Here is a 20551-nt window from a genome sequence, read left to right as displayed (position 1 = left end):
ATGCTCTGTAGCAAGTTTGGTGTCAATTGAACAAAAATTGTGGGAGGAGATAGGTTTAAGAAGTTTTACAGTTTTTGAAAAAAACAGAGTGATGAACTTCATAATTTTTAATAGGTTTAAATGTACAAAAGTTTCTTCAGTATTGGGGCTACAGTTTGATGAAAGTTGNAGCAAGTTTGGTGTCAATTGAACAAAAATTGTGGGAGGAGATAGGTTTAAGAAGTTTTACAGTTTTTGAAAAAAACAGAGTGATGAACTTCATAATTTTTAATAGGTTTAAATGTACAAAAGTTTCTTCAGTATTGGGGCTACAGTTTGATGAAAGTTGTGAAGTTGTAGCACGTATGGTTGATTTGTTATGAATTTTCAAAGTTTTGGACTTTAGACGCTTGCTGTAGCACCACCATCAGGACTATTGGGAAGTATGATTTCCTCAGAAGAAGAAAGAAGAAAGAAGAAGAATACCTAGGATTACAATAGTGTCCTGGCAGCTTAGCTGCCTGGACCCTAAAAAAGCCCTCTTGAACTTTCTTGGCAACATGGTTATATACTGGTATTCTTATTGAGGAATTAAACAACAAAATACTGATTTTGACCCATTTTTGAACCACCCAGAAGTTGTTTAAACACCAACAATAAATAAGAATAGAATAAGATAAGAGATACAAAACAAAAATGTGAAGAACATAAATCAATCAACTCTAATAAGCAAATAGGAAAGGATGCAAATTTGTTTGAATGACTTCACAGATGTTTTTCTCACATGTGCATGTATTTGTTTTACAGTCCTTCTCTGGGGGACAGAGTTGGCATCTCTTCCTCCTGTCTGTCCCAGCTGCAGCCCCAGGTTGACCACTAGAGAAAATCTTAAGTCTCCAACCTGTTGGGCACTGAAACGCACACTCATGGCATCATCAAAGAGAGAACAAGGGTTACTGTCATCTGCATCACCTTTATAGCAGATGACCCCACCTCTGAATACATTCTCCATCAGTTAATAATGCTTTGAAGAAATGTTTATGTCATTGCGTGTGGGGTCATGGAGGGGTCCAAAAAAGTTTTTGTTGTGTGTGTTTGTGGTGTCTAAATGACTTTGTAACTGCCAGGTCAAAAATGACAACACAACAACATTTGTAACCTGGTTGTGTAGCCTACAACTTTTACAGAAAAGGTAATGTTTTACTTTTTCTCATGTAAGGGTCACCTTAGGAAAAGTCATCAAATTTCAAGTTGAAAAAAAATAATTTATTGGGTTTTCTTTGCTGTTCATAGTTGCAGATTATTTTTAGCCTTAAGACAGTGGCCAAGAAGATCATATCGCTCAACTGGAAAGACAGAAATAAAGTATTCATTACTCACTCACCTTGATTTGTTAATATAACACTCTACTCTGGACATATACACTGTTGTGACATTTAGGACCCCAATACAAACACAACCAGGAAACTTGGAATGCAAGGCAGTTGATTGTAGTTTGAAGGTGGGGGGCTGAGGGCTTGAGTGAAATGATGGCTGAAGTGGGCTGGAAATGACGAAACAGAGCAGGCAGAGGGGCTGAAGACAGAGCAGTCCAAATCCAGAGGCAGAAGATGAGAGCGAGGCTGGACGTGGCTGGTTGTAGTTCAATCAGGAGAGACTCGTATTTTATAGTAAAAGAATATTTATTAACATGTGCACATAAAAATAGAAATGTGTAAAATCTTTGGTGATTAGACCCCATAGAGATGGTACGATTTAAGGAGGGTGATGAATCCATAGTCGATTAGGGACCCCCCTGAATGGGGGGACGTGATGAGTGAGAGATGATTCCGTTTCTGCTGAGGAGTCGCACAACAGCTTGTTACTATTAACAAGAGACTGAAAAGAAAAAAGGTAAAGTGAACGATTACCAACGCGAAGATTCTGCCTAAAATGATGGCTGACAGCAGCAGAAGAGAGAGCAGATTTAAAATGTTGCAGTGGCATCCTGATTGGCACAGAGAGATCACTAGAAGAGTGAACATCCATAGTCAGCTGATTAGAGGAGGCAGTGGGAGCGGGATGGAGAGAATTTTGAATGAGCACAAAGAAAGTCTTCCCGATTGAACTTATGCTAAGCTTCACTTGAGGCTGGTGAAATGAACTTGAGACACAGAGCAAAGTGTGAATTGAGGTCCAAAAAGTACAAAAAAACACAGCATCAAAAACAAGTAGACACTAGCCTTGACTGCTGCACCACAGAGGAGACTGAACGTGCTGGATGTCTGAGCCGGGATTTTATACTGCAGTGGCTTGAATGTTGATGAGGTTCAGGTGTGCAGGTCCAGCAGCTGCTGGCACTCAGGAGGATTGGCAGGAGGCCACGCCCAGCAAATACACAGAGACAGACTGAAAACCAACATGAGACACTAGGGGCCGGAGGCCTGAGGCCTGTGCTAGGAAGCTAGTTCAACTTACCCAGGATATCTTCTCTTTATCTGGTTTGTCTAACCCTAACACTGACTGTCTGGATAACGGTACTACGAAGCTGGTTATTAACTAGTTCAGTCAACTCTGGGTTTTCCTATCCAGCCATGAGCACGTTCATGTGAAAGGGGCGGGGTTGTTAATTGTGAGTGTCATCATCAGAACCATGAATGAAGTGGACTGCTTCATATGATATGAGATGAAACAGTGGCGACATCGCATTGTTGATGAGATAGTAAAGCAGTGTGGGATGCATCCGATAAACTGTAATCTTAAAACGGAAGATTTAGACACATTGAAAACACCATCCAAAAATTCACCATTATCCGAGACTTAAATTACATGCAGGCATCAGTATCGCTATGGGATCTATGTGACATTAGTATAGATATATTTTGCTGTTTAGTTGGATGATGATAATAGTACTCTGAATATGTCACATAAAACACTTTAAAGTAACACCAGACAGACAGACCAGATTCATTCATTCATTCATTCATTCATTAACAGGTTGATGTGCTCTCCACAGTTGTGGTCTGTAGTGAACATTATCTGCTGAAGTCTAATTCCCTCTGCTGGTGGCAAGCTGAGGTGCACCCCAAATCCTTTTACTGCTTCTTACAGTGCAGTTGTGACTATGAGGATAAAGCGCAACAACAGAGGCAGAGGAAAAAGTTGTGCAGGTAAGATTCAAGAAACCCTAGGGGCTTCTAAGGAGTCTCACCTCAATAAGCAAAAGTTATGTAATCAGTAAAAATAGACAAACAAGCAAACAAAGAGTCAATAAGTGAACATAAAATAAACATAAATAAAGTAAAAGTAAACACATAAAATAAATAAAATACTGAAGTGGGAGTGTGATTGTGATCGTGTATGTATGTGTATGAGTGAATGTGTGTGTGTGTGTGTGTGTGTGTGTGTGTGTGTGTGTGTGTGTGTGTGTGTGAAAGCGCGCAGATAGACTAGAATGCAATTTGAATACAACTGCCTCAGGTTTTCCTCGTATGCGCTATGTGGCAATACTACGAAACCTTTTTGTAGAATGAAAAGCGTATGAAGGTTAGTGGGATAAGTAGCTCCTCAAATTATATTACATTAAATGAGCTACGGATAAATTAAGCTATAATAAAGAGTTAATAAACATTGTGATTAACCATACTTTTTATTTTACCAAAGATGCCAATAGCTTTGGAAACAGACTGAATATGAGTCTTCCAGCTAAGAGTTTCATTAGTCAGTACTACAAGGAAACTTGTGGAGGAGACCTGGGTAGTTAGGTTATTTCCAATGGTGAGACAAGAGTTTTACAATATCTTTTTATTTTTGTTGTAAATATGATAAAGTTTGATTTCATAACATCATGACATAATTTGTTTAATTGGATCCATTTGGAAATTTTTGCATAATCAGAAAAAAATATTTATTAAATTATTATTATTAAATTGCAAAATTATAAACTTTATCAGTTTGAACATTAATCATCTTGTCTTCGTAACATATTCAATTAAATATAGGTTGAAAAAAATATGCAAATCATTGCATTCTGTTTTTATTTAAGTTCTACACAGTATCTGAGGTTTTTGGAATTGGGGCTGTAGTAACATGTTGAAAATACAGAGTAAAGACAAGAAATGATGATACAAATATGAGTAGAAGCTCCAGTAGAAAGTACAGTGAAATATGGAGACAGTGTGGGGGTCTTTGTATGGGAGAAAATCATTACAGAGTGGCAGCTGCACTGGTATCAAGAGATAAGGGGAAAACACTTAGGCTACATTCAGTTAAGTTGGTATGTGAGAAATAGGGAAAGAAGCAGAAAATGGAGGTAATGACTAGATTTAGTAAGGACACATTAAATCTTAATTGCAAACATCCAACCAGTCTCTGTGAGCATTGCGAGATACCAGAAACATTAGAGCATGGGCTTGTTACTGCAGGAAATAGACAGAGAACAAGGACATGATGGAAGAATTTAAATGCTTCGGGCTAACAGGTGCAGGATTAAAAAGCATACAGGAGTACAGTGTAAGTGGACATGGCAGAAGAGTTTGGTTGTCTTCCTGGGTAGAACAGTGCTGATGGGATAAAGATGAGGAGGTTCACCTCCTCTTACAGCACAAGGCCTCAGAACAACCCTCACACAATCCAGCCCAATCAAATTATAACTAAAGAAAAATAACACTACATCAACTATTGGACATCTACCACTAAACTCCAAAACAAACTTAAATGCTATGCCCTAAACAGACAGTACACAATGGCAAACTATCTGACCGCTGTGACAGATCAGAAACTGAAAAAGACACTGACTAAGTACAGAGTCAGTGATCACAGCCTGGACGTAGAGACTGGCAGACACAGGCAGACCTGGATGCTTAGAGAAGACAGGCTGTGTCAGCTTTGTCCACAGAGACAAGTGGAGACAGAGCAGCATTTCCTGCTACAATGTAGCACATATAAAGACATTAGGACAGAGTTCTTTACAAAATTGAAACTCCAAGATTTTGATACACTCTCTGACAAGAATAAAATGCAACATCTACATGGAGAAAACAGTGTCAGCACCAGATGCAGCAAGATATGTCAGTGCATGTCACAGCCTAAGAGACAACCAGCACAACATTTGGTTCATTTCATCACAGATCACACTCTGCCTTTTTATTTACTTGATTAGGGTACTGCTGCAGCACAGGAGGCTGCAGTTTCAAGACCCTAGTTTTTCGCAAGGACTGCATTTCAAGATTTCCGATGACAGACACAAACCAGTGTGAGAACTGAAAGTGAATAAAGTTGTATTTGTTAAACGTTAAAAACAAGTCTGTTGTCTTGAACTGGACCGGAAAGTTAAAGTTGAGTCGCCAATGTGTACAATAAATTTATGTAATCTAAGCAAAAGTGATGAGCTTATTATAGATTGCTGCAGCTGTGTAAGCCTGTTTGTTTAGCTACATGGACGCCACATGAACACTTAGGGCAAGACCCTTAGTTAGCCTGGAGGCCCATTCTGTTAATTTCACAAACAACACAGGTTATACAGGTGGTTGCCGTCACATAAAATTAACCCCATATTGACAGTGAATTGCCAGGACATTTGTTGAAAAAGGGCATTTTCACAACATGCCCTTGTGCCAAATGATATTAAGAAGTCAAATTTGACTACTGTCCCAGTCTTTCTGTAATATGTAATTGTGATTGCAGCGTGTTTATTTCTTTAACATTAAGGAAGCCATAGTGTGATTTGGCACGCCTAACTAGGTGTCATATTAACTGTTGACTTATTGGCTACTATATAGCCAACTTAAAAGAATGATAAAAGCATGTTGTGTTGATTTGTCAGCTACCTTAAATGAGAGGCTCTTTGTTTTACCATTTTTATTAAGTTTGCACCAATGTGGTGCACAGCAGAGGACACATGAAGCAGAAGATATCCCGTCAGTCAGGGACGAAGCTGGCTTCCTTTCTCAGGCCACTTTGTTTGTTTGCTTATTGTTTATTGTATAAATGTGTGTCTGTGTACAATATATATAGAATGAACATGCAGTTTTTATTTTTCCAGAGTATACTGAGCTAATTCTGCTAATTATACAAATTGCAAGTCTTAGCAACCGAGGTGAATTACAAGGCAAATTAGTATTTGATGGAATAAGTCTTTAAAACCATAAGTAGGCCTACTCGGCAGAAAATAGTAATGAAACAGAAAGTGGTATTTGGGTGGAATAAACCTTTAAAACTATAACTAAAAGTATTTGAATGGAATACTGTATTGTTTGTACTTTTTGTGGTCATTCAATTCGGTAGATGGCGCTATAGTGAAAAACTTCGGTCCTAGAACTGCTGTCCTGAAACTGCGGTCCTGAAAGTGCAGCCTCCTTTACATCAGGAATGTAGTATTGGATTACGCCGTCACTTGATGAGTTCTTTTTTCTTTAAATTTTTTGTCTATGATTTTGTATTCATACATTGTTAATTGTTGTGCTTTGGCAACACGTATGACATGTCATGGCAATAAAGCTTATTGAACCGAATTGAATTGAAAATGATGACAAACCAGGCGGACACTGTAGGAGTTAACCAGAAGATGGCAGTAATGCGACGTCAAGCATGCCAACTGCCGTAAAAAAAAACTCACAGAAGAAGAAGAAACACTACCACAAGCTAACCATAACGACGAGTTGCTAACCGATTTATGAGACTTGACAAAACATAATCGTGAAAAGTAACCCTCAGGAGCGACACGGTTACCGCAGCCAGCGGGTCATGCAGCTCTCTAAAAGGTAATGAGCCGTAAAGCCTCGGGGTCTCGGCTCAGCGGCGCCCACAAACTGCAGCCACACTGGAATGACTGGCAGCCCAGGTTGGTGCTCCACTCCGGAGGAAGCTGGTTAAAATATATCGGTGACTCTGTGGGCCTTTGCTGTGTTAATGTATTAAGTTAGGGCCACTTAGGAGGGAAATGTTTTGTGTCTGACTGTAACACTAAATGTTCATAATAGTCTAATGTCGTCTTAACCATAATCTTATCATAGCCTGTCAGGCGTAAGCAGAAACGCTGACTGCTGAGCCCGGCGCTAACGTTAGCTCATTTTGTTTAGACAGCATTGAACAGCTAACGTTAAACGTTGCCGCCGCGAACTCAGTTAACGCTAACGTTAATTGACAGCAAGCGATACAAGACACGTTAGGAAAAACGACAGTGACGTCCCCTGAGCCGCTATGAGAACCAAGTAAGCGATTTTGGAATAACCACAAGGTGTTACAAATTCTTAATGAGCTGTATTAGTTAAGCTAGTTAGCATCACCACGATACTGCTCGCTAGCCAGTTAACGTTAGCAGAGGGAAGACGCCACCCTATTGTAACGTTATCAACTTCCCAAAGAACTTCCGGATATAAAACGCCTACATAAAAATGTGTGATAGTATTGGTCTTCTAACTTTTTTAAAACCGATAATAAATGCCTGCAAAAATCAACACAGCAGTTATTTAAGTATAAGACCCCTGATTTAGCATCACACGTGTCAACGTACCTCACGACATTTGTAACATCAGGTGTAACGTTAACTGTTAACGCTTTGCTTTGTAGTGTGCTAACTGCCCCGGGCCCCAGTCCCTCAGCGGCCCTTCAGGCCCCAGGTTCACTTTGGGACAAATAGTTTGGCCAAATGCAAATTTCGTTGACATGCACCACTAATGCAAAAGATAAATTGTTAATGAGTATTATGGTCCTGCATCTTTACCAAATCTGGAGATCCTGTCTTGACCCAGAGGCTCTGTGACAAATTCTGCTTAATGTTTTGCGATGACATTATGCTGACAATGCACAAATTCCTGAACAACTCTTAGTGTGACCAAAGTCTCACAAGTGATCACAGACAAAATTGGGGAAGGTGAAGCTGGAGGTTGGTACCATTTTTGCCTGAGCCCCTCTGGGTTCTAGTGAGTTTATGCTGCCCTGGGCATCAGCTGGGTACCATTTGTAGAAAATTTTTAACAAGGCCTTTAACCAGGGGTGTCAAACTCATTCTAGTTCATAGGAGGTTAAAAAGAGGACAACTCATTGGGTCATATTACATCATACCACTGGGGTACAATACATGCACAGTGAAATCTGGTCTGCACTTGCCAAAAGGTCACACTATCATAGAACATGGTGATGATTGATTGGTTTCACTGGGGCGTCCGCAGACGGCCTTGGGTCGGAATATTTTCGTAAGAAAAATAAAGAGAGACTATGGATGAGAATTACAACTCTGTAATTATTGAAAAAGCCCATAATGATAGTCCATAAACAAATGCTTTCTATATGTAAATGTTATGCTGAAAATTGAGCGTACCCAAAATTTTTGTCAGGCCAAGTGCAACCAAGGAGGCTAAAAAGAGTGTACCCAAAGAGCACCTTTGCAGACACCATCCCTTTATTTCTAGCGCCGTCTACTGAAATCCTCCAGCATCGCAGTTCCACTTTACATTGAGCATGTGACATACTCCATATCTCCCATGATGTCAAAGAGCATGTCCCAGCCTTCTTTGAATAGCCTTTGGTCACACAACCCAATTTGATCTCAAATCTGCTGGACCAGTAACACCTTGCATAATAATCTATAAATAACAACACCTCCAAATTGTTCCCTTTCTGTATAATGATAACAATATAGCATAATAATGCAAGTACACCCTTTCAAAGAGCAATGGACATTTAATGCTTATGTCTGCAAACCAAAATAACTTGGTGACCTGTTAAGTAAGCAGTGATATCCTGCACGTTAGTCTTCACAAAAATCATAGTGGCATCATTGCCTTGGTCCTACATTTTCTGAACAGCAAATATGAAATATTGTAGCACTCTACAGAAAACTTTAAAACATACACTTAGGAAAAGAAAGTGCCAATTATTTGTTGATTTCATCCCTTTATGTTGAATGTAGAAATATGTTAGCCTGGGAAGACCATCCTGATGATGTGAGCTCAACATTTTGCGCTCTGTATCATTCTGGCCCTGCTGGGCCCTTAACACTTTCCACAAAGTAAAAAACCAACAGGGCCAATTAGGGATCCTCACGGTAGTTGATGAGGTAAGCAGCCAATCAAGGACTGTGTTGTAGTTGATGATGTAAAATGCAGACCACAGCTTGCAGAACAGTAATTGCAGCTCCCTAAGTCACAAGGGCTAACTCTAACGTTAGTATAGTAAACACAGCAATAAGTGAAGTTGTTGCAGAAATAAGAATCAATAACAAGAATTAAACAAGAGCATGCACTCAAGGAGTTTCTTGGAGGTAAAGACGTTTTCGCTGTTATTCCGACTGGATTTGGCAAAAGCTTGATTTATCAAGTGGCCCTGTTGGCGATAAAGATGTTGCCTAGTGTTTTGCTACACCGATTGGCTGAAGGAGTTTGTCAAGGCCAGTACTCCCACCCACTTAAAGTGTTTTGGGTGGCTCAGAGTCCAGACTGATACAGAGAGCAAAACAGAATGTTGAGCAGGCTAGAAATATGTCTCACATTTTTTTGGAGTCAGATTTTAGCTACTGGCCAACAGCTGTCTTTATATTCCATAGAAGAAGAATTATAATGAACAGGTTCGCACAGGTGCACTGCATGGTACAACTAACAATTAACATCCAGTCATGACCGTGGCATGTACAAAATACTGAGCAGGTCCAGTTGATAAAGATTTTTTGTTTCACTGAGATTTTACTAGTAATAATAGTAATGCATTTTATTTATATATAGGCGCCTTTCAAGCACACAAGGACGCCTTGCCACAGTTAAAAAACAACAACAACAACAACAACAATGTATCCATAGATTATCAAGTCAGACAGTTCGGTAATGTATAATAAGAAGTTAATGAAATAAAAAGACAAAAATCAATTAGAAAAATTAGGACCGACATGTTTGACAGAACTTTCCACCACTATCATCAAGACACCATATGAGGGAATATCCTCTGGAAGACTGGTTTTCATCCCCCCAGGAGAGTTCCAGAGACTTGCAGAATCAATGCAAGAGTGCACTGAAGCTTTTCTGGCGGTGCATGATGGCCCAACACTTTATAGCCCTTTTTAAATAGGAATTGTGCAAATTTGCAGGAAAGACCAATCAATCTTCTTTCAGCATTGGCAGTATAAAAACAAAATGGGGGAGTGCAGCAAAATGCCGCCCACCTACTTTTGTTTATAGAATGCACCTTTTTTGGGGCAATGGGGGGCATGAGCAAGTAACAAAACATGTAGCTCAGCGTGTGACATAACCAGTGACATGGGAGGGAAGCCGCGGCTAGTCAGTCCTTCGGCGATTCTCTCGTAAGTCGGCCTGTTGTTCACCGTTCCCGTCATCTGATAGTTAATGGCCTCTTCGTTTGCAAGGGCAAGGAGGGCGCGCAATTCCTTGTCTCCCCAGTTGCTCATCTTTACAGTGTCTGTCAGGTTTGCGTTTCCCTCTTGGTACTAGTTGCTCGCAAATTCCTGCTATCAGCTGTTTCCTGTTTATCCACCGCCAGTGGGTCGCACGTGCAGCGTCATCAACAGCTCCTCCCACAAGTCTTTAACAGCCCCTCCCGTTGCAGAAGGCCGTCTTGGTTTGTTTAAACTAAAAGGGTTCTGCCAATATGTCTACCCTACGAGGCGGAAAATTGGGCACCTCGGATCAACTCGCCAATCCGGCTCTGTGTGTCTAAACGCTCGCAGCTTGCCAGCAAAACGGCCCAACATTCGCCGAAAATCTATAGGGGCTATAGTTGCTTTTTAGCTGCAACTGGTAGCTCTATTGCTCGCTCATCAGATGGTTGGTCGGTTGTGCACAAGAATTTCCCCACCCTTTGGCATCCACAGTTTTTGCCTTAGGAGGCTGAAATTTTGCATGGAGGTTGCAGCTATTGCATTGTCATACGTTTCTTTAATTCTTATTAATCGCTTGTCAATTTAATCCTTATATGGCTATACATTTTCATATGGCAATGATTATGATGTGTTAGTATTGGTCATGTTCCCCTGTGATACTGGGCAGTGATTTATCCAGTTCTAACTCGACCTTTGAACTCTGAACTGTTTTGACATCTGGTAGTGTAGGTATGTGCCAGGCTGTTTGACATCGAGTAAATTGTTGATTTGGCGGGAAAAAAAGTAATTTTAGGGCAGAGCTTTCACTGCGTTCACTCTTCAGTGCCACAGCAATTTATGTGCACTGCACTGCCTTCATTTTGACATATTTATATTGTCTGAACTGCCAGTATGTTTTTGAATGCAAGACATCCAACCAGAAAAGTTTTTCCTGCTGTTTTAATAATTACAATGCAGATCTTTCTTTTGTAGTTTTGGTCATCCTTCCAATCAGTTATATGAACTTTACCAACTCATTGAGAACTGATGTGGAAACTGCTGCTTTCAGTTTATACATGGTGAAAATGTTCAGTTCATCCACATTATCTGTCCTCAGTGAAGGGAAGTGTTTGGGTGCATTTTGATTTTTATAATCTCTCCTAAAACTCAGATTTTTCTCTGATTGAGAAATTACAGCCTGGCCCGACCCCACCTTGCAGGTCGGGTCTCCAGGTTTTTATTTGTCATTATTCCCCTGGGCTTCAATCCGGTCTGGTTCTGGCCAATTTACCAGTGTTTCTTTGTTTTGTGTTTTTAAATGTAACTGGCAGTTCCCATGAGTAAATGGCAGGAGTTTCAATGGACTGAATCAGGGAGGAAAAAGAGAGAAAGAAGGGGTGACTGCGACTTAGAGAAGGAAAGTGACAGTATCACAGAGCACTAAAGGAGAACTGGGGGAGAGCTATGGAGCGTGCGCAAGAGTGGTTAAGGCTCAGGTCGGGCTTGGACATAAACTGTGTGGGTTTGTGTAGGGTCGGGCTTTATATTTTGGGCCCGATGAGATCTCTAGTCTCTCCAGGAAGACCTTATAATATACTAAGTCTGCATGATGAAGGTGATCTATTTTGTGAATACTTAATACGGCATCACCTTGAGTATTTTTGTGGCGTGGTGCACCAAACTCCAGCACTAACAAACAAGCCAGCCAACCAGGCATACTGCAGTACTGAACAAAACTTCCAGCCAGCTATGATTGGGAAAATAACTCCATCCACTGTTCATCAGCTTCAATAGCAGTGGGGTTTTCCTGGTAGTGTGGAGCCACTCTAAATTCTGTTCTCAAATTTAACACTTTGGAATTTCTCGAAATTTTTTTTTATATATCAGTTATTCATTGTGCATGGCCTCTTGGATCAGCGCTGTTACGCACACATGCCCAGTCAGGAAAACAGCCTTTGATTCGTCAACAGACTCAACCTAGTGCATCATGGGATAGTTCTTGTCCTCAGTAGGCTCCAGCTAATGGCTGATGACAACAGCAACTATTTTCAATACAGATTTAATCATCAAAGACATTCATTTTTTTTTGCATTTATTAATTTTTATTAAGTTTCAGAAAAATATGCTCGATTTTAAAGCTTCTGAAAGAGATGTGATTGCACTGAAGCTCTCATTGGAAAGCTACAATACTGAGGAAGCAGAGGCAATTTAAAGATCACAGTTGTCCAGACCTTGGAATCCACCCAGTGCACTGAGTTGACTGATTCGTCTGGCATAGTGACATGAAACAGTGTTTTCTCGGTTGAAATAAACAATCCTCTAAGTGCAGCGGGGGACTAACAATTAGCTGATCGAAGGCACAGGCAGGACTTGCACCGTTTTTAAGCTGTTTTCAAGCATTCTAAGAGGTGTTTCAGAACCAATGAGGAACATTAACAGCAATGGGAAGTGCTGATCGAAGCTCATCTATGTTGTCTTTTATGTCATCTCAGTGTTGCCAGACATTGTAGTGTTTTACTTCGCTTCGCTCCAGTTACTACAGAAATGTGAACTAATAACACTTTTGCCTTGCTTATGGACTCACTGCAGTGCACCGCTGTTTTCTAAGCCTGGCAGGGGTTCCTGTTGACCTGGTGGCCTACCAGGCCTGTAGAATTGTAGGGGAAACACTGTCCTAGATAAGCCTAGACCTAAAAAACACTTCCAATTGAATATTGTCATACAGGAAGAAAACCGTAACACGCTTGCAAATTATTGTAATTACATTTTTTTTCTTCAAATTACTACATGCATATTCCAACACGTTTCCTTGCTTAATTTGCTTTGTCAGACATGAAGAATATTTAATTTAACTGCCTCTCATATTACCATTGACTGGACTAACTATTGAATTGATGTTGAATCGAGAATGATTTTGAATTAGGCTAAATCATGAAGACTCAAAAGTCGACATTGAATCGTGAGACTTAGAGCATTCACACCTTTTTCAGCTGTGGAGTGAAATATTATTATTATTATTGATAGGATGACAAGTGAAATGCCAATGTGAAACCATGCACTTACTTCACTTAAAAGACTTGTCTTTTTCATGTGTGTCTGTCTATGGAATCAGAGTTGACAGTGTGTCATCCAGCCAGGACGGAGTGAAGTCCAGAGAGCTTGGTTCAGCAGCGTTGTACGACGTGTTGCCCCCCAGCTGCCCCGACCAGCCAGCGGTGCCCAGCAATGTCTACGCTGCTGCAGATACACACCAGGAAGAGGGTGAGGCCTCCAAGCTGAATTTCTTTCATGTTAGATTTGCTCTGATATCAGGATCATATGTATTACTAAAGTGTAGCTTCAGGTCTTGAAATGTCAGAAAATGGAACTACACACTAAATTAGTTTTTTTTTTTTTAAATGCAAATTCTGCATTAAAACAGCCTTTTTTGTTCAAAATGAGTTTGTGTCTGTCTGCTTGGATTTGAAAGTGTGTTTCAGCCAGACTGTCTGGCCCTTCCCTAATCAGGTCCATGCAACACAGAGCAGTGGTGAAACAGTGTCCCTTGACCCCTCGTGTCACACACAATTACCCCTTTTCCACCAAATTAGCTCTGGGTCTTGAACCTGGCAAACCTGCCTGCCTTTTCACCAGTTTTGTGCAGAACCATTATAAGCAAGAGCAAACAATGCACAACAGAAATAAACAGTAGTAGCAAAATCATGGAGTACATTAATTACCTGCACACGTTTGTTCTGTCATTACTGATATTTGTTTTTACCCAAAAACAAGTATGGACCCACTATTAATGAGACCATAACACTCTGTTTTTGTTTGACAGTTCATTGTCACCTGTTCATTCTCATTTTACAACCTATAGAATATGACATGCCCACTTAAATCGTCACAGTTCATTCTTCAGGTCAAGGAAAACCTGTTAATTTTTGATTCCAGCTGATAACCATCTTTTTGGATTCTAAACCAATTTACTTTTAGTCAGAATGCTCTGAACGGTTCAAAATTAGGTGTGGGAACCAGAAAGAAACCAGTTCCATGTTGGTGGAAAAGGGGTATATGGACCCGAGGCTGAGCCTCCTACAGTCATTGCTTCCTGACTCCTCTCTTGTGCAATTTTTTCAAAATATGTTTGGAGCGACGGCTCGAGCAGAATTTGAGGATTTAGTTGTCAATGTCACCATCACTGATGAATGATAACCCAAATAGGTCAATATCATTATTGTGATGATATTGAAGGGTTGGCTGATTCCCAAAATCTAAGATAATATCTAGTCTAATATCATGATCATGATCAGCCCTACCTACTTTAAATAGTGGTGCCAAGTATGTGCTGCTGCTGCTGCACACTCCTGCTTGGTCGGCACCTTAGGAAAAAGGATATCGATGCACGATATTGGAAAAAACTGACATTGCCTTTTTTTTTCTTTTTTTTTTTGCAATATTAAAAAATACAAGAATTTTCACCAGATGACTTAAAGTAAGAAAATTAAAAAATAGTGGTGGGGCTTTTACTCACCACAACTTCAGATGCTACCAGCTTCATTTGAAACAGCCTACATTATAAAAGGGCCATTATTTATTAATTCCTCTGCATCTTTATATTTTTACTATTTATCCACTCCTGTTGCCTTGATAAAGTTAATGCATCGCGCTGTCATTTCAAACTCAACACTTCCTGAATTTGTTTCAAATTAAAAGCCCCTTATAATCCCTCCATTTTCTAAACAGGCTTGTATTGTGAAACATTTGTAGGAACTTGTTGTGGAGGATTCAGTGACTTGTATGTTTGCGTACAGTACTTCAAAAGTAGCTCCTGCCATCTGGTGGCCCTTTTTAGGTGACTACAACAACATTTCGGCTGGCACATGAACAGACACAGTGACTGAAATAATAGCAAAAGTAATAAAAAAATAGGACAAGAATAACCCGATGACATCACACACGTCGCGATGGCGATGTTCAAACGATATATCGTGCAGCCCTACTTATCATCTCCGATAATAATATCAAAACACTTACCCAGATTATAAGGCTGAGCCCAACTGCATCCCAGTCTTTCTTCTTTATAGGACTTTTTGTTTCATCAAACAGATGTGTGTTTTCTTGAACTTCAATGATGAATCTCGCCGCAGCATCATCTGCCATGTTGAGTGTGGCGCCCTGTATATTCAGATGGATTTTAATTAGCTGTCAGTGTTTCTGTTGTTTAACAAATCAATCTGAAACATGATCCCACGATATCGTTAGCCACTGTTGTTGTCGTTATAGTTGTGGTGTGAACTCCGCCATGTACTTGAGCTAAAACGATTTTTAAAACTATGTATTTCTTGTTATTGTTATAGCAATGGTTCTTGGTGTGGGCGGCATATACAACTTTTGCTCTACCTGGTATCAATAGATTAAAAAGATCTTACATTGAACTTGGTGAACCCTGTGGAACCCCTGCATCAAATTCAATCCACTAATAAATTCTCATTAATTTCATTATTTATTATTTATTATTATTATATATTTATTTATATTTATATATATATCTGATTGACTAACAAATGTATTCAGCTCGTAAGGTGTATGCTTTTGTAGTCATTCATTCATAAAATCTAAAATATATAGATGTCATCAGATTACTGTTGCAGCTGTATGGGGGTTTACTTTAAACCTTTAGCCATGCACTGCAAAAAATGTTTTCAGTTGTTATAGACTGACAGGACATGGTGGCTCCTTGGATCATTCACTGTGTTACCTGGTTTATTAAGCTTAAGGATGTTAATTCAGTATTAGCCCTTGTAGGGCTGTGGGATATGACGATACATAACGTGTGACGAGAGAAAAATGTCTATCGTTTCATATTTTGCTCTATTGTTTATATCGTAGTGATGCAAATGACACTTTTTACGGCAATATTTTTTGTCATTTGGAGTCTGTCCATCTTTTGCACGGATTGCATTGATAAATTACTCTTCTTGGCTTTTTAATTCGCGAAGCTTTTACAGCACTTAGAGTAACATAACGAGTTTAGTTGACGTCAGCTCCACCACTGTCTGTCTCTGCTGTGCTGCACACACTGAGGGCTCAGCCCCGCAGCGCTGAGAAAGAGCAGAGAACAAATTTTTTTTCATTGGATTAAAATGTGCTATATCGGGATAGGTATCATTACCGGGATATGAAATGACCTATATCAGGATATGAGATATTTATATATTTATTTTGAGCCAGAGTCTGCGCAGTAGCGATTCCTACAGCATTGAGTTCCTGCCCATACAGCCATGTGACCAGTCGCGAGCAGCGCCATTAATTGCGACCACACCGATTGGCACACATAGCTGTCAATCATGACTTCAAACCTCTCCTGTTAAGGCATCAAATAAGTAGTTATAACCAAAGTTATCAGAAAAACAATCACTTGATCATACATCAGTGTAATGAGAACCAACTAAAATGACAGGAACCATCTTTGGGTAAAAATGATCTGATGTGTACTCTGAATTTTTAGTTTGGCTCGTGTCTCATCTGCTAACATGGATCCATCTATTATATTGTCTGACTTGCATATATAAAAGTGAAGGTGTCTTTTAAACCTGAGACCAGGCGTGTATCATTTATGTTCTGGTAAAGCAGAAGAAAAGCAAAAGAAGGACTTGAATATCACTAGATGCAGAGGTTCGCCATCAGTCTCACTTATTAAATTATTATTATTATTTTTTTAACTCCAATTAAAATCTCAAACATGCATTTAACAAAAGTTGCTCCTGTTTGCTTCATAGCTGTCAAGTCTCCCGTTTTGGCCGGGAAACTACCGTATTTTACCCCCCTTTCCCGCCGTCCTCCCGTATTAGTATTTTCCTGTAAATCTCCCGTATTATAATATAATTAAAAAAAACATTCCTCTGCCTCTCCAAACTGAACTCTGTCACTAGCCTCGTGAGAACTGCCACCTGCAGTAGCCTGGGTGGCAGTTGTCTCGAGGTTAGTGTCGACAGCGGGTCTGGTTGACAAGTGGTTATTTTAGATTTCCTGTACACCTGTCTTAAAACGTAAGGGATACTGGAGCTTGGTTGGGGTGGTGGGACGGCTTGTGATGGGCGCCGGAAAATTTCCCTTATTTTCAAATCCAAAACTTGACAGGTATGGTTTGCTTTGTGGTGTTTGACATGCTAATGTCTGTCTTGGCTTTAATCCAATGCAGTTTGTTTTCCTTAGATGGATACGAAGCTGGTCAGGGTGTCTGTGATACTACATTTGGTTGGAAGTCGGTGGGGCAAGAGTTGAGGCCCAATGACGTGACAACGGATTTGACTCCTTTTCAGCATGGAAACCGTGCTTTAGCTTCAAAGGACATGAGGAAATCGCAGGGTAAGCCCTCTGACAAACGTCCAGTATTCTAAGATATGATATGTTCCTGATGTCAAGGTATATGAGATGCTGAACACTTGATGCTGAGCATTTTGAACCTGTGAAGTGGAGTTAGTGTGTTGTTACTGACATGAGGTGATGTTGCAGACAGAGGGATGGCTCACTCGGAGGAGTCTCGGCTGGCCAACCTCCTGCGCCGAGTCTCCAGGGAGGATGATCGCGACCGCAGGCTGGCCACCCTCAAACAGCTGAAGGACTTCATCAGCCACGGCGAAAGCAAAGTGGTAAGTCAGATAGTCTCGAGATTATCTTCCTTTTTCCCTACAAACCCATTTCATTATAGAAATAAGACCTAGTGAATATTGTTTAAATGGTTATCCCCTCTTCTCCTAGGCTCCTCATTTTAGATATTTTTAAGTAAGTAAACTTTGTGTTTGGCTCTATATTCTGGATATTTATCTACATTGTCCCTGACACATCCCAGTGATCTCTCAAACAGTGCCATTCATCTGTAGTGATGGGATTATGAAATAGAAATTTCTTTTATATCCTCTTCTACATAAACAAAAGTTTCCCTAAATCTCTACAATGAAGGGGGGTCGGTCCACATAATATAACTGCATGTATTGGAAATGCAGCAGGATGAAATATACAGGAATTTTCCTCGAAAGTACTTTTAATTTTCAACCAGGTCTCTGTCAGAGTGCTGACAATCACATCATTGTCCTGTTACTCTGTATTCTCTCTCACACAGACCCTGGTCAAACAGCTGGACACCATCCTCAGCACACTGAATGACATTTTGAACGAGAGGTAAGAAGAAGCTGCGCGCTGTACAGTAGGTGTTTTGGGTTCAGGACTGCTTCATTATGGACATACTCGAAGAAGTCAAGTCAATTTTATTTATATAGCACATTTCATACGACAAGCATAAACTCAATATGCTTAAGATACATCATAAATAACAAACATATAATATCATACAAAATAATAAAGTACTACATATATAGAAACAAGCAGGACATGGTAAAAACAAACAAAATAAGAAGGTACTATTATTATCATTGTTCTTAATAAAGGGGAGTTAACAAAAAATAATAATACTAATTCCTAAAACAAATAAAAATACACTTAAAAACCTTACAAAAAGCTTGCAAAAAAAGATACATTTTTAGTTTGCTTATAAAAGATAACACTGTCGTAGCAGACTGTAGTTTAAGTGGAAGAGTTCTAGAGAGTAGGACCATAGTGGGCAGCACCTGTAAACTGAATAAAAAATCACAGAAATGCTCTTTGTAATATCATTATGTGGTATTGATACTTATGTTGTTTAGGTTTTGTTAATGTTGCAAGCTCCTTTTTAAAGGAATAGTGTCTGCCGGAAACATCTGCGTGAAAACATGATTTCATTAATGTACTGTTCTGTTCATAATTTTTGATTTTGCTTCTGAGGATTCAGCACTCATTTACACACTGTCAGTGTGTAGCTCTTACATCTTGTATTATGTTTAAACTTACAATAACCATCTCCATCTAATTACTATTTAATATCTTAAACCTCACCACATGGATGTAGGTATTCCAGCAAGTGAAACAGAAATGCATCTTTCCAAGACATAACAAGATGGTCTGGAGACCAGGTGCAATTAGTGCAGTCCTGACTATATGCACCCAGGGCTTAAAGTTCTCTTTTTTTACATTTGAAAATAGATAATCATATGTAGAATGCATGTCTATGAAAAAATATTCTTGCGTTGTTTTTTTTTTTCCACTGTCGCTTAGCAACAATATGGCTGTATAAGTATGTATAAAGCCTGTTAACAGAATACAATAAAAGCTTTTGTTTACACTGTGGCTCAGCAAAGTGTCAGCTCAGTAATGCATATTGTGACTACGCTATGTTAAGAAAGCTCTGCTATGAATGTTTGTTTTGTTTTCATATCATAGCAATCTTTTGGACTAATTTGGCAATCGTTGGAAGCAGTTTTATGCCGCATACACTGTTTAGAGACCAATCCAGAACAGAGGAACAAGCATTGAAAAGTTTAATATATATTGAATACTCTTTACACGTTGTTTGGATACAATGACCACACTATGGTTTATGACTGAGGAAATGGTGATTTACGTTAGATAATAAAGCATTTTTCTGCTATTTGGAACTTTTCAAGTTACCGTGAGGATTAACATTTAGAAATGACTAGATTTTGTGTACAGTCAATATGAAATGGGCCGTGTTCTATGCGCCACAGCCATCATACAATCCCATCTGGCTTGTAGCCTAGGGCTATGTTTATAGCATCTGGCGGCAAATAGATGATTGCACAGCAAGCATTTAAAAGTCCACTGAAAGCCCTGCATTTTCCATATACACCACACTGTCGTTTATGGGATTTATGAATGAACAAATGACCTTTATCACCATTGCAGTTGGTTTTGGCATCTTACTATATAATGACGAAAACTCTCTGTGTGTCTGTTCCACGTTTTTCTCCTCGCTGACTTGGTCAATCCATGTGAAATTTGGCACAGTGGTAGAGGGTCATGGGAGGATGCGAATGAAGCAATATTACATCAGTTGGCCAAAGGGGGGCGCTAGAGCAACCGATTGAAATTGCAAACTTTGAATGGGCGTATCTCATGCCGCGTATGTCATAGAGACATGAAACTTTGCACAGAGATGCCTCTCCTCACGAGGAACAAATGTGCCTCAAGAACCATAACTCCCGGTTATATAGATTTTAAGCCATTTTGAAGTTTTTGAAAAACACAAAATCGATCTCTTCCTAGGAAGTTTGACCGATCTGCATGAAACTCGGTGAACATAATCTAGGGACCAATATCTAAAGTTCCCTCTTGGCAAAAGTTGGAAAACTTACTAAAACTGAGCTTCTATAAGGCAATGAATATTGCGGAGGGCGTGGCTCATCACATAAA

General features: G+C 39.7%; 1 protein-coding gene across 2 annotated transcripts in view; it reads left to right on the top strand.

Moving 5' to 3' along the window:
• The first annotated feature begins 6567 nt into the window (after positions 1-6567).
• The window catches only part of smg1 (SMG1 nonsense mediated mRNA decay associated PI3K related kinase), an 82420-nt gene continuing 68436 nt past the window's right edge, over positions 6568-20551 (top strand). Inside the window, exons 1-5 of one of the 2 annotated variants that reach the window (XM_050068710.1) lie at positions 6568-6719; positions 13377-13525; positions 17462-17614; positions 17762-17898; positions 18369-18427. In XM_050068710.1, coding sequence (XP_049924667.1) covers positions 6703-6719; positions 13377-13525; positions 17462-17614; positions 17762-17898; positions 18369-18427 — 515 coding nt within the window. In that variant the 5' untranslated portion in view covers positions 6568-6702. Of the gene's footprint in view, positions 6800-13376; positions 13526-17461; positions 17615-17761; positions 17899-18368; positions 18428-20551 lie in introns of both variants that reach the window. The other variant, XM_050068709.1, reaches the window with a different exon arrangement.

Source organism: Epinephelus moara, chromosome 18 (assembly GCF_006386435.1).
Source record: "Epinephelus moara isolate mb chromosome 18, YSFRI_EMoa_1.0, whole genome shotgun sequence".
Classification (NCBI taxonomy): Eukaryota; Metazoa; Chordata; class Actinopteri; order Perciformes; family Serranidae; genus Epinephelus; species Epinephelus moara.
Note: the sequence above shows the minus strand (reverse complement) of the source record. Positions and strands in the feature narration are given on the sequence as shown.